A 14,425-nucleotide genomic window follows, 5' to 3' on the forward strand; every position below is an offset into this window, starting at 1 on the left:
TTTTGTTAAAATCTTAAGATTATTGAGCGGATGTTGAATATTATGTGGCAAGGTTGGCAAATTGATAACAATTCGGAAATTGTAGTTATTGCAGAATCTCATAATTCCAGTGGCTCTACCTCCGACTGATAAAGTTGCATCTTTATGTGAATAATACTCTATCTAGTATTAATACTGGTTTGGTTGTCAAGCTAACTTGTATGTTATGGCAGAGGTCTTCAAACGTTTTGATCCCGAGACCCCCTTGTAAAACCTTTTTAGGCGTAAGGACCCCCTTCCGACAAAAGTTTCTAGAAACTGGTACTCCTCATCATCAACTTTTGACAACCATAAATGTGTCTGTTAGACCTCATCACATCCCTCCATCATTCATCCACCCACACTTTCAAACATCCATCCATCCACCTTTTCATCCTTCCATCCATACATCCATCCACCCTTTCATCCTCCCATCCATCCATACATACATCCATCCTTCATCCATCCACCCTTTCATCCTCCCATCCATACATCCATCCATCCATCCATCCATCCATCCATCCATCCACCCTTTCATCCATCCATCCACCCACCCTTTCATCCATCCACCCATCATTCATCCCCCCACCTTTTCACACATCCATCCATGCATCATTCATCCATGCAGCCTTTTATCCATCCATACATCCATCCACCCTTTCATCCTCCCATCCATCCATCCATGCATACATCCATCCTTCATCCATCCACCCTTTCATCCTCCCATCCATACATACATCCATCCTTCATCCATCCGCCCTTTCATCCTCCCATCCATACATCCATCCTTCATCCATCCACCCTTTCATCCATCCATTCACCCATCATTCATCCACCCATTTTTTTACATATCCATCCATCCATCATTCATCCATCCACCCTTTCATCCATCCTTCATCCGTCCACCCTTTCATTCTTCCATCCATACATTTATACTTCACCATGTGGTCAAGGAGGAGTAAACTCATACTGATGGGAATCATTTCACAGAGGGTGGTTTGTGTCCTCCGAGTAAAAGCACATAAGTTAAAGTTGGAGTGCTGTAGGTGACAATGAGCATAAGTAACTAGGCAACAGAGAACATCTTCAGAGAACATCAAAAGATGCATTTCTAATTATCTAAAAAGCAGACAAACAATACATATGAATGAAGAATATAACATAACTCTATTGTCATAGCCATCTTTCTGATGCCCATGCTGTGAGGCAGCATTCTTGGAAAACGTAGCATCTCCCGTTGAAGATTTCTATCGTTTTCGGTTAGTCTTCTAAGGCATGCATTTTGTCTCTAATCTTGTCTCAATAATGGAAATGCATATAATACAATTTTTTTTTGTTAAAGGCATTTTTTATACTGCGGAGAAGTTACTAATACCTTGCTCGCGCGTTTGTTGTCTTGGTGAGGCTCGGTTGTAAAAAGAGACCTGGTGTCAACCCTCATTAACTGAGATCTGATATTATTTGCATGGTTTGTTCAATAGAAGATTTCGTAAATTTAATCTGTATAGTTTGTGCTCTGTAGTGCAGTTGTATTGTTGGTTAACAGTCCGTTTCCCTCTTTTCAGAGTCGGGGAAGATAAGGCTCCAAGAGTTGTGGCTTACATCGACTGTCCTGATCGCCCGTGGTTAATTATTCCAGCCCTAGGCAGAGAGGTCAAAGAAAGGGTGAAACACAAAGACTCATTAACAAGTGAAAGGTCTTTTAAAGACCTATTAAGTACTTGGCTGCGGGTGGCAGCTAAAAAACTGACTGTCTGTGTGTCCCCGGGAAGCTGCTGGCACACACGAGTGGGGAGGGGCGCACAGCCAATTGCTGTCTCCTGCCGGTAGAGACACTTTTTTCTAAATATCGCGGCCAAAATGGTTATTATCGCGGCCATCGCGGTAGTCTGCCGATTTCGTGATTTTTTCGTGAATCGCGAAATCGCGATAAACCAGAGGGTCTGTCTTTAGAGTGCGATGGCAGACCGTGTCAAAGGCCTGCTCTCCTTTCTGGGCCACATACCTCGGCTCCTGCGTGAGTCAACTGTTGTCCATGCTTGAGGGGGGGCCCTTCGATGGTGTGGGGGGTTTATGAGCCAGGCCCTGTTGATTGATCTAGGTCCACACCTCGTTGGGGGTATTGCAGAAAACCGTGCCCACCTTATGACGGATGCGGAGACATGCAGGGAATTGGAATATTGAACCTCATGGTCCCTCAGACATTTCTTGACCTCCAGGTATGAGGAGCGGCGACATTTTACAGCCAGGCTGTAATTGTAATCCGGGTAGATGTGAACGGTGGCGTTGTCGATTTGCCAGGGACCCCTGACACGGTTGACTTGCAGCATGTGGTCCCTGTCACAGTAGTTGAAGAACCTAGCCACCACCGGTCTAGGTAAAGCACCTGGGCGTGGAAGACCCCCCTGTACTCTGTGCGCCTGCTCAATGGAGAAAAACTTTGACACCTTACCCGGCAGGATGTCTCGTGAGAACCACTCTTCCAGGAAAAGCTCCATGTTGGGGCCTTCCGCCCGTTCAGGAAGTCCCACAATGCGCACATTATTGTGGCGCAAGCGCCCCTCCTGGTCCTCCACGCGTAACTTGAGGAGGTCCACCTCTTGTTGAAGGGTTTGCAGTTGGGTGGCCATCTCCTGGACAGTGGGCCTTAGCGATGCCAAGGCAGACTCAGTGTTGTCCATCCGGCCTTTCAGCTTCTTGTGGTCCACCCGTAAGTACCCCATGTCGATGCTGAGGGAGTCAATCTTTGTTCCTAGGGTGGTCTTAATGTCTAGTATTACCTCCAGTAATTCATCAAAGAGATGGGAGTGGTCGCTACGATCCCCCTGAGCAGGGGGTCGTGAGGAGTCCACACTCCTGGACTCTGGGGGTGCTGATTCCACTTCCGGTGGTTCTGTCTGTGGCCGCTTTGTTCTGGGTTTACCCATTTCGTCGTCTGTGGGAAGTGGCAGGCCAAGTGTAAGTTCATGCCTCCCGTGGTGCGTAAGAGACAGCCAATGGTCGCAGATTGGGGTCTCCGTGTGGCAAAGGTGGAAGTGAACAAGTCGGGCTGGGAATATGTGGCCTGGTCAGGCTCTGTAGGCCTCTCCAACACCAGCCAATGGGACTGTGTATTATCTCAGGTATCCTTCCCAGCGTGTTGTGGATGATCAGTGGTTCACCAGGGGGGCACACCGCCCGCATATATTCCCGCAAGGGAGGGTCCCGGTCTCCCTGCACCCCGCTCACTCCCAAAAGTCACTCAGGGGGAGGGGGCCAGACATGCCTCCACCTCACACAGGAGAAGTACCCTAGGAATTAATCAGGCTCTCACGGGCTCCCCCGGGCTCAGAGTAGGCCGCCACTGGTGTCGGGCGCAATTGCAGGTGGATACGTTCTTGGTACAAAATGGTGGCCAGAGAGCCAAGGGACGCAGGCTTAAGGGTTCAGTCTCGGCCCACAGCGGTCCCACCAGCATACGGCGAGGATCAAGGGCCCAGGCGCTCACTCACCGCATTGCAGGGGAGAGTCCACAGTGGTTCGGCAGGCCTCCGCTGTCCTCAATGTTCTCTCTGCCCCAGAGCCAGCCGCTGCTGGTCATTCTTCGCTACTTAACTACCCCAGTTGCGCAATCACTGTAGATTGGAGGTCGCGGGCACTCCGGCGGCCTCAGTCTCTGGCAGCGGAAAGCACCGGAACAGGCAAGGCAAGTTTCAGGCTTGGAGGAGCCGGGAAGCGACCTGCGCTGAGTCGTCTCAATAGCTCCCGAGAGCCTCGGGCTTCAATGGTAGTGGAGCACCGTCAGCACGATCAGAGGTCGAAGCCCACAACGGTACCGTGGTTCTTCCCAAAACTTCTAATCAGCTTGGGATGGTGTAGCTGGCTGTCCGATGTTATATCCGTGCAAGATATGGGGCCAGGCCAGGGGGAATCAGATTTATTTTGGCAGATGCAGAGCAGAGCTTAGAGCTCAACGACCGCTCTTGCCTCCATCTTGGCTGCGCCCCCGTAACTTATTAGAGTTGAGTAGCCACATCATTTCTTTTAGGTGACAAGATATGTCACAAATCACCTATAAGAAGGAAATTTCAGATGGGCTTTTATATTGAGATTGCAGGCTCCCATGTATTATAAATATATATCCTGTGTGATGTTTGCTCCTTTCTGTACAGTGTTCCAGATGTTTGAAGTAGCTAATCCATTCAGGGCTTTAGTTTGCATACTGGGACCTGTAGCCCTAAATTAACAATTGAATAAACAATGCTACAAACATCAGAATGCAAAGATAAACGCCTGTCCTGGGTGAGCTGCTAATGCATGGATCTGAGAATTTTCAGAGCTCTGTTTTATTATGGGCACTGGGTTGACTAACCCCAAATCTCACCATCTTCCTGGGTCTCCACCCACCCTGCATCTTTTCAGTCACCTGCGGAGCAGCTGAGATTGCAAAGCAGGTTCCCAGCTATCGTAGGCGCGTGGGAATAGGGCCAGGATCCCATGATAAGCAAATAACTCTGGCAGGCAAGCATTAAAAAGAGCCTCCCAGCTCTCTGACCTCATTCTTCCTCGCCCCGCCCACCTGTTGCCTCTACAGGTGTTTTCATTTCCTTGTCGAACGAGCCCGGGCACAGGAGAGACCGGTAGAGGAGGAGGTGAGCAGCGGCTAGAAGCGTATCAAACCCAGGGGGAGAGCGGAAGGACGGACTGGCCCAACCGGACTAACGGGAAACTTGTTTGCCGTCTAGGGTCGGCTGCAAAGTGGGACTTCAACTACTAAAGACAACTAGGCCGAGGAAGAGCGTGAGCTTTCCAGCCGTGAGTGGACGTTCCTGAAGGGGAGGCGTAATCCGGCGGACAAAATGGTAAGGACAGGCATAGCTGACAACCGATCTGACGTCACTAGCGTGACGTGTCCCGGGTGTTTCACTCAACATTACTTGCATGTAGATATATGTGTACCTTTGCCGAATTTTGCTACAGTTATTGACGTCGTTCCCTTGATTTTAAGTTCACTAACTTCGGTTTCATATCTGGACAGTAACTTAAGTGCTTTAACGACAATGTTAGCGCTTTGGTATGCAAAGCAGCAAAGGGAAAAGAAACGAAAGGGCTCAGCCTTCTTTGTCGTCGTTGCAGTTAGGGCGCTGCAATGACCTTATCAATTTATTTTTAAAAGTCTTCGCGTTATTATGACTGCATTTAAGTGTGGAAAGTTAAATGTAACGCACCCGAATACCTCAGAGGCTGCACTTCTTCCCAGTGGCGTGAAGTAGGCCGCCGCGGTGTGGGGGGCACGGGGCTCCAGGGGGCCTTCTGAGCACGGTACCTTGGCCTGGAAGCCCCTGACTGACTCCGAAGCCCTCCCTGTACGTGACTCCGGAGGGGGGTACTTTGCAGGAGCCCCCTCAAGTTTCGTTACGCCACTGTTTTCATATTAGATGTGTCTAGATCTAGAACCACTGTACAGCGTCATTTTAAAAGTTACACCATCCGCAGCGATAGGAAGTGGTCTGCTTACTTGAGCGCTTTAGAAAAGAGAAACTCTTTCCATAGAAGAGTGAATAGAAGCGCCAGAAATGTCTTCATGGTGCATCGAATTTGCACGTTAGGTGAGGAAACATGTGTGTCTACTTAATAACGTTGTAATGTGTTTATGCAGATCTGGCTGTAGTGTATGGTACTGATACAAAAGGGGGTGGTGATGGACGGAGCATCTGAACCAATCAAACACTCACACCCAGTCAACAGATCTGGGTTGAATCCACCATCGTTCTTTAGCTCACTTCGCCACCCCAGTTCAGACATGGCCATATGCAAATCAGTCTGACCCTGTGCCTCATGGGAACAGTCAAGCCCGAACTGCAAAGCCATGCCATCCCTGGACCGGAAACAAGCATCCGAGGACCGGTTTCTGGCATTTCAGCCGTCTTCAGTCCGGCTTGCTTGAATCCAGTGGCAAAGTGAGCAAGGGACTCACGTCTGAGCATACCCTGTCAACTTATGGCGAACAAAGTGGTACAAAAGTGGGCTAAAGAACGGTGATGGATTAAACCCAGATCAGTTGACTGGGGGTGAGTGCTTGTATTGTCAACGCTCCTTCCATCATTTCCTTTGGTTTTTCTGTGTATAGTACTGATGTCAGCAGAAATGGCACTTTCCTCGTCCCAAGATTCTGTGCAAAATACTGTTCATCCCATCGTTACTCGTTTAATCGAGCCCCAAAAGAAGCAAAGGGTGGTTTCGCAGAAGTTGCAGACCTACGCACCGGAATTCACATCAGAGGCATTTACTGCAATCAGGGCTATAAGTGGGGAGTGGGGGCTGTGGGGGGCTGAGTAGGGTGACCAACTGGCATTGGTGCAAATTCAGGACGGTGAGTGTAAAAATTCAGGACAAGGGGTCAAAATTCAGGACACAAATTCAGGACAGGAGGTCAAAATTCAGGACAAAACTTCAGGACAATAGGTACGTTTTACAGACACATCAGAGGTCGCGCAATAGTATATAAGTAAGGCCAGCCATTTCCAAACATATTCAACCATTTGCAAACCTATCCATTATGTATCCTTCCATCTATCATTTCACTCATCCATCCCTTCATCCATCCCCTCATCCATCCTTTCACTCATCCTCCATTATCCATCCATCCACCCTTTCACCCTATCCATCTGTACACTTATCCATCCACTCTTCATCCCATCCATCCATTCACTCATCCATTCAGCCATTTACCCTTTCACTAATCCAGCCATCCTTTCACTTACTAATCCTTCCACTCATCCACTATTTTAGTCATCCATCCATCCTCCCTTTCTCTCTCCATCGACCCTTTCACTTAGCCATCCTTCCTTCCATCCATCCATCCATCCACCCACCCATCCATCCATCTACTTATCCACTCATGAATCCATCCATTGACCCTATCACTCATCCATCTATCATTTCACTCCTTCAAACATCTATTCATCCTTTTGTCCATCTACCCTCCCTTTCACTCACTCATCCATCCTTACATCCACCCTTTCACTCATACGTCCATTCATTCACCCTTGCACTTATCAATCCATCAATCCATCCATCATTTCACTCATCCACCTACACACCCATCATCCACCCAACCATCCACCCACCCACCTTCCACCCACCCACCCACTCGTCCATCCTTTCACCCACCCACCATCCAATCCACTGATCCATCTTTTCACCCACCATCCACCCACCCACTCATCCATCCATCCTTTCACCCACCCACTCATCATCCATCCATCCTTTCACCCACCGACTCTCCATCCATCCATCCTTTCACCCAGCCATCATCCATCCATCCATCCATCCTTCTCCTCATCCATCCATCCTTCCCCTCCATCCATCCATCCTTCCCCTCATCCACCCATCCTTCCCCTCCATCCATCCATCCTTCCCCTCATCCATCCATCCTTTCCCTCCATCCATCCATCCTTCCCCTCCATCCATCCATCCATCCTTCTCCTCATCCATCATCCTTCCCCTCATCCATCTTTCCCCTCATCCATCATCCAGCTACCCTTCCACCCATACATCCAGCTATTTACATTTTCTCTCCATCCTTCCCCTCACTCATCAATCCATCCATCCTCTCTCATTATACATTTATTCAATCTTTCATTCATCCATTCACCCTTTCACTAATTCATCCAGCCATTCACCCATCCCTTCACTTACTTACTCGCCGACCTTTCCATATAAATTTTGAGCTGAGCCCTTTTGAGAAGAGGCCCATCAAGAACTTCACCCTCGCGGCAGAGGCCGTTCCAGGACTGGGACAGAAGCCACCCAGGGCGGAGACAGGATTCATCACAGGCAGGGGGGGGGGGATGCTGGAGTCATCACATGGGGGGGTAGGAGCCATCACAGAAGGGGGAACATGATCCACCAGGGTGGGCACAGGGGTGGGCATGCAGTATTCTAGTATCATCTTGGGGTCCTCGCCCCCTCCTGCACAAGACAACGAGAAGACAGGCTCTCTGTCCAAAATGCCATCCCCCACTGTGATGTACAGTACTCGAAGGAGATGCTCTAAGAGAACTGATTGTCCTCCATACTTTGTTAATCAGTGTGGGTGCGATTGTGCCATTTCTTTATTTTCTTATATTATAGACTGCATGTTTGAAAAACCGAGGTTTGCTTACAATTTAGTGACAGTAAATACGCTCTGTGAAGAGAACCACGTGCTGCCTCGGTGTAATCAGGGGTGTAATCTGGCTGAGTCTCGGATGTTTGGGGCCCTGGGTAGAAATGGAACGTGTGAGCCCCTCTCTAAATAGCAGAGACATGACACATTCAGGGCTGTTTGCATGTGAATGGATGTCGCTGCTCCTGAAGCTGCAGCCCCTCCCTCTCAGTCACCTTCGAAGCACCTCTTAACAGGTCATCAAAGGCTGGAGGTGTGAGGGTTGCCATCCCGCTGTGCCTCTCCATTGCTGCGGGGCATCTGAGGAGCTTTGGTGCAGCATCGAAGTGAAGAAAAGAGGTGGGTGCAAGCTGTGCCGGCTTTAGGGTGAGGCAACCGGCGCCCTGTTAAAATGACGGACAAATGGCGTCCGTTAGAGATTCCTTCACGGACAACGGACAGACGGCCGAAATTACGGACTGTCCGTGAAATTTACGGACGGTTGGTCACCCTAGGGCTGAGTAAACCCCAGTTTTTCGGGGGGGCTCGAAAGGGGGCTCTAGGGGGCTCTATTTTCAGGCCTCAAAGGTCAAAGGTAGGGTGAGCAGATGTCCAGATTTTTGTTTGGTGTTACTAGTGTGGGTAACATGTCTTGATAGTGAAATACTGCCAATTTTGTTTTTCACAATTGAAAGGCTATCTTGCCCATAGGACAACAGGGGGAATGCTGTGTGACATTTTTACCTGCATATCTTCCCATAACGGCAAGATATACGTATAGAATCTGGTATCACTGAACTCAGAATTTAATAACACATCCTTTAGTGCAGATGGTTTTTAAATTCTAAGTTTGGAAATAGCACTTTTAGAAAGTGGCTATTTTCCTGTTCAGCCTTTCTGTCTGCCTCTGCCTGGTTTTGTATTGACTGTCTGGTTTGTGAGTGACAGGGGCTGGGGTGGCTCGAGGAGGCTGGCTGAGTCAGCACAAGACTGAATAGACCCATCTGCATGTAGAGTGGTGGGAAGAGTAGCACCTGGGTCTCAATAGTGCTGTGCCTGCCTGCCACAATGCTGGCTCCACCTCCTGTGGTGTGTCTGATGGCCCTGGCTCACACTCACAAAGGAAGAAGAGGTGCACTGGCAGAATGCACCCAGAACTGGTTTAGATTGGGTCCAAGACCCCTCACACAAGAAGAACAAAGACTTTTGGGGTATAAAAGTAGGACTGCAGCCCCAGTAAAAATAGATTAGGAAACTTTGTGATCAAGAGGGAATCCGTGCTGAGTGTCTGGGAGCTGACCTACAGTTGCTGTGATTGCTGAGGAAGGGACTATCTGCTGGGGGCTGTGTCCTCCTAACGTGAAGAGGAGCTGTGCTGTGTGCTTTGCCCCTCTGAAGCCTGTCTGTCTCCAAGGGCCTAAGAAGAGCTGGGAACTCAGGGATACAAAAGTTCTCCAGCACCCACCCTTCCAGCTGCTGTGTGGCTCTCTGCGCTGTGCCTTCCTGAAGCTGCCCCCCTGTGAAATCTGTCTCGGTGTGCTCATCGGCATACAGCTGGGGCATAAGGTTGTGAGGCCTGCTCTGCCTCAAACGTGATCTGCCCCAGGATTGAGTCCCTCGCGCTCTCTGTGTGCGGATTAATGCACCGCTGAGGAACTTTGGAGCGCCTACTTTGCCTCTGGGGCAGTGAGATAAATAACGGTGATGGATCAAGCCCTGATCTTTGGACTGGGTAAGAGTGGTCTGCTCAATTCAGACACTCTGTTCATCACCACCCCCTTTTGTAAATCGATTTTGGCCACTATAGGTGTGGCAGGGTATACTCAGACATGAGTCCCTTTCTCACTGCTCCATCAGGATTCAAGCAAGCCGGGCCGAAGAGGCTGAAATGCCAGAAACCGGTCCCCGGTAGCTTGTCTCCTTTCTGGTAAAGAATTGGCTTGGTAGTTTAGTCTGCCCTGTTCCCATGATGCACTGGGCCAGGGACAGACTGATTTGCATATAGCCAGGTTCTGAGCTGGGATGGGGCAGTGAGATAAATAACGGTGATGGATCAAGCCCTGATCTTTGGACTGGGTAAGAGTGGTCTGCTCAATTCAGACACTCTGTTCATCACCACCCCCTTTTGTAAATCGATTTTGGCCACTATAGGTGTGGCAGGGTATACTCAGACATGAGTCCCTTTCTCACTGCTCCATCAGGATTCAAGCAAGCCGGGCCGAAGAGGCTGAAATGCCAGAAACCGGTCCCCGGTAGCTTGTCTCCTTTCTGGTAAAGAATTGGCTTGGTAGTTTAGTCTGCCCTGTTCCCATGATGCACTGGGCCAGGGACAGACTGATTTGCATATAGCCAGGTTCTGAGCTGGGATGGGGCAGTGAGATAAATAACGGTGATGGATCAAGCCCTGATCTTTGGACTGGGTAAGAGTGGTCTGCTCAATTCAGACACTCTGTTCATCACCACCCCCTTTTGTAAATCGATTTTGGCCACTATAGGTGTGGCAGGGTATACTCAGACATGAGTCCCTTTCTCACTGCTCCATCAGGATTCAAGCAAGCCGGGCCGAAGAGGCTGAAATGCCAGAAACCGGTCCCCGGTAGCTTGTCTCCTTTCTGGTAAAGAATTGGCTTGGTAGTTTAGTCTGCCCTGTTCCCATGATGCACTGGGCCAGGGACAGACTGATTTGCATATAGCCAGGTTCTGAGCTGGGATGGGGCAGTGAGATAAATAACGGTGATGGATCAAGCCCTGATCTTTGGACTGGGTAAGAGTGGTCTGCTCAATTCAGACACTCTGTTCATCACCACCCCCTTTTGTAAATCGATTTTGGCCACTATAGGTGTGGCAGGGTATACTCAGACATGAGTCCCTTTCTCACTGCTCCATCAGGATTCAAGCAAGCCGGGCCGAAGAGGCTGAAATGCCAGAAACCGGTCCCCGGTAGCTTGTCTCCTTTCTGGTAAAGAATTGGCTTGGTAGTTTAGTCTGCCCTGTTCCCATGATGCACTGGGCCAGGGACAGACTGATTTGCATATAGCCAGGTTCTGAGCTGGGATGGGGCAGTGAGATAAATAACGGTGATGGATCAAGCCCTGATCTTTGGACTGGGTAAGAGTGGTCTGCTCAATTCAGACACTCTGTTCATCACCACCCCCTTTTGTAAATCGATTTTGGCCACTATAGGTGTGGCAGGGTATACTCAGACATGAGTCCCTTTCTCACTGCTCCATCAGGATTCAAGCAAGCCGGGCCGAAGAGGCTGAAATGCCAGAAACCGGTCCCCGGTAGCTTGTCTCCTTTCTGGTAAAGAATTGGCTTGGTAGTTTAGTCTGCCCTGTTCCCATGATGCACTGGGCCAGGGACAGACTGATTTGCATATAGCCAGGTTCTGAGCTGGGATGGGGCAGTGAGATAAATAACGGTGATGGATCAAGCCCTGATCTTTGGACTGGGTAAGAGTGGTCTGCTCAATTCAGACACTCTGTTCATCACCACCCCCTTTTGTAAATCGATTTTGGCCACTATAGGTGTGGCAGGGTATACTCAGACATGAGTCCCTTTCTCACTGCTCCATCAGGATTCAAGCAAGCCGGGCCGAAGAGGCTGAAATGCCAGAAACCGGTCCCCGGTAGCTTGTCTCCTTTCTGGTAAAGAATTGGCTTGGTAGTTTAGTCTGCCCTGTTCCCATGATGCACTGGGCCAGGGACAGACTGATTTGCATATAGCCAGGTTCTGAGCTGGGATGGGGCAGTGAGATAAATAACGGTGATGGATCAAGCCCTGATCTTTGGACTGGGTAAGAGTGGTCTGCTCAATTCAGACACTCTGTTCATCACCACCCCCTTTTGTAAATCGATTTTGGCCACTATAGGTGTGGCAGGGTATACTCAGACATGAGTCCCTTTCTCACTGCTCCATCAGGATTCAAGCAAGCCGGGCCGAAGAGGCTGAAATGCCAGAAACCGGTCCCCGGTAGCTTGTCTCCTTTCTGGTAAAGAATTGGCTTGGTAGTTTAGTCTGCCCTGTTCCCATGATGCACTGGGCCAGGGACAGACTGATTTGCATATAGCCAGGTTCTGAGCTGGGATGGGGCAGTGAGATAAATAACGGTGATGGATCAAGCCCTGATCTTTGGACTGGGTAAGAGTGGTCTGCTCAATTCAGACACTCTGTTCATCACCACCCCCTTTTGTAAATCGATTTTGGCCACTATAGGTGTGGCAGGGTATACTCAGACATGAGTCCCTTTCTCACTGCTCCATCAGGATTCAAGCAAGCCGGGCCGAAGAGGCTGAAATGCCAGAAACCGGTCCCCGGTAGCTTGTCTCCTTTCTGGTAAAGAATTGGCTTGGTAGTTTAGTCTGCCCTGTTCCCATGATGCACTGGGCCAGGGACAGACTGATTTGCATATAGCCAGGTTCTGAGCTGGGATGGGGCAGTGAGATAAATAACGGTGATGGATCAAGCCCTGATCTTTGGACTGGGTAAGAGTGGTCTGCTCAATTCAGACACTCTGTTCATCACCACCCCCTTTTGTAAATCGATTTTGGCCACTATAGGTGTGGCAGGGTATACTCAGACATGAGTCCCTTTCTCACTGCTCCATCAGGATTCAAGCAAGCCGGGCCGAAGAGGCTGAAATGCCAGAAACCGGTCCCCGGTAGCTTGTCTCCTTTCTGGTAAAGAATTGGCTTGGTAGTTTAGTCTGCCCTGTTCCCATGATGCACTGGGCCAGGGACAGACTGATTTGCATATAGCCAGGTTCTGAGCTGGGATGGGGCAGTGAGATAAATAACGGTGATGGATCAAGCCCTGATCTTTGGACTGGGTAAGAGTGGTCTGCTCAATTCAGACACTCTGTTCATCACCACCCCCTTTTGTAAATCGATTTTGGCCACTATAGGTGTGGCAGGGTATACTCAGACATGAGTCCCTTTCTCACTGCTCCATCAGGATTCAAGCAAGCCGGGCCGAAGAGGCTGAAATGCCAGAAACCGGTCCCCGGTAGCTTGTCTCCTTTCTGGTAAAGAATTGGCTTGGTAGTTTAGTCTGCCCTGTTCCCATGATGCACTGGGCCAGGGACAGACTGATTTGCATTTAGCCAGGTTCTGAGCTGGGATGGGGCAGTGAGATAAATAACGGTGATGGATCAAGCCCTGATCTTTGGACTGGGTAAGAGTGGTCTGCTCAATTCAGACACTCTGTTCATCACCACCCCCTTTTGTAAATTGCTTTGCCTCTGAGCGCTGTGTGCTTGAAAACACCCTGCCAGTATTCACCACCACCGGCCCGGGATATTCATTTTCGAGGCGCACTCAGATTGGTCACAGCAGCAAGGATTTCCCCCAGCAAAGCCAAGGTTCGTCAGGCAGAGCTACGTTGCGTCTGGAGAGGCGCAAGGCGTCCCCTAGCAACCGGGGTTCCCTTGCGCCTGTCATCGAGGAAAGGAGCTGCCTGAACCTGAGGCTGAGGCGCGTCCCACCGGCGAAAGCGACTTCACCGAAGATCAGCGCGGACCGCAGAGCCCCCTTCACATCCTAAGGTAACCGGAGTATGCACAGGGGGGAGATTATGATCATGGGTGCTGTCGGCGGGCCTGCCTTCTCTTTACAGGTTGATCTGTTGCTACTTACGTGTCAGTGGCGTAACAAAACTTGTAAATCTTTTGGCAGTAAATATTGCCCCATGTTATCTCGGAACAATCCATATTTGTTGTGTAGATTTCACAGTTCTCTACATATTCCTATATTTGCATACATTTATAAGTAGAAAGTGTGCCTTAGTATCAGATTGAGTCAGAGTGATGATTATTTGGAATGCTGATTTATTGTATCATAGAGTTAATTCATGCAGGAATTTCACCCAACCTGATTCCTTCAGTAATCCAGTGAAGGCTCCTAACCCTTAGTACTGGGTGATAGGCATGTGTGCGCTCTCAATCCCTCTCACTCACTGGGTCTGAGACCTATCATGACAGAGGGATGAGGTCTCGAGATGTGTTGCCGATTGCGAGCGAGGTTTCAGCACAATGAACTTAATTGCTAGTCCAACAAGGGCCTCTCTTCTTGTATAGACCATTTCTTCATGCTTATGGCTAAACCTCAATGGTCCTCCATTTGAAACATTTGACGCAAAGCTGTATGTAAAGAGTTGGCTGGCAAAAGGTAGAAGGTCTGCTGAAGAAAATTGTTATGAGAAACCCCAGCAAAATAAACACAGTGACTATCTTCAAGGGTTTTGGGAAATCCTGCAATAGATTTCTAAGTAATGTAAATAATT

At 49.4% G+C, this 14,425-nt stretch overlaps 1 protein-coding gene across 2 annotated transcripts in view; it reads left to right on the forward strand.

Moving 5' to 3' along the window:
- The first annotated feature begins 4,603 nt into the window (after positions 1 to 4,603).
- The window catches only part of LOC147679819 (uncharacterized), a 33,867-nt gene continuing 24,045 nt past the window's right edge, over positions 4,604 to 14,425 (forward strand). Inside the window, exon 1 of one of the 2 annotated variants that reach the window (XM_086943372.1) lies at positions 4,604 to 4,859. In XM_086943372.1, the coding sequence (XP_086799498.1) occupies positions 4,857 to 4,859 (3 nt within the window). In that variant the 5' untranslated portion in view covers positions 4,604 to 4,856. The remainder of the gene's footprint in view (positions 4,860 to 14,425) is intronic. The other variant, XM_086943373.1, reaches the window with a different exon arrangement.

Source organism: Lissotriton vulgaris, chromosome 11 (assembly GCF_964263255.1).
Source record: "Lissotriton vulgaris chromosome 11, aLisVul1.2, whole genome shotgun sequence".
NCBI classification, from domain to species: Eukaryota; Metazoa; Chordata; class Amphibia; order Caudata; family Salamandridae; genus Lissotriton; species Lissotriton vulgaris.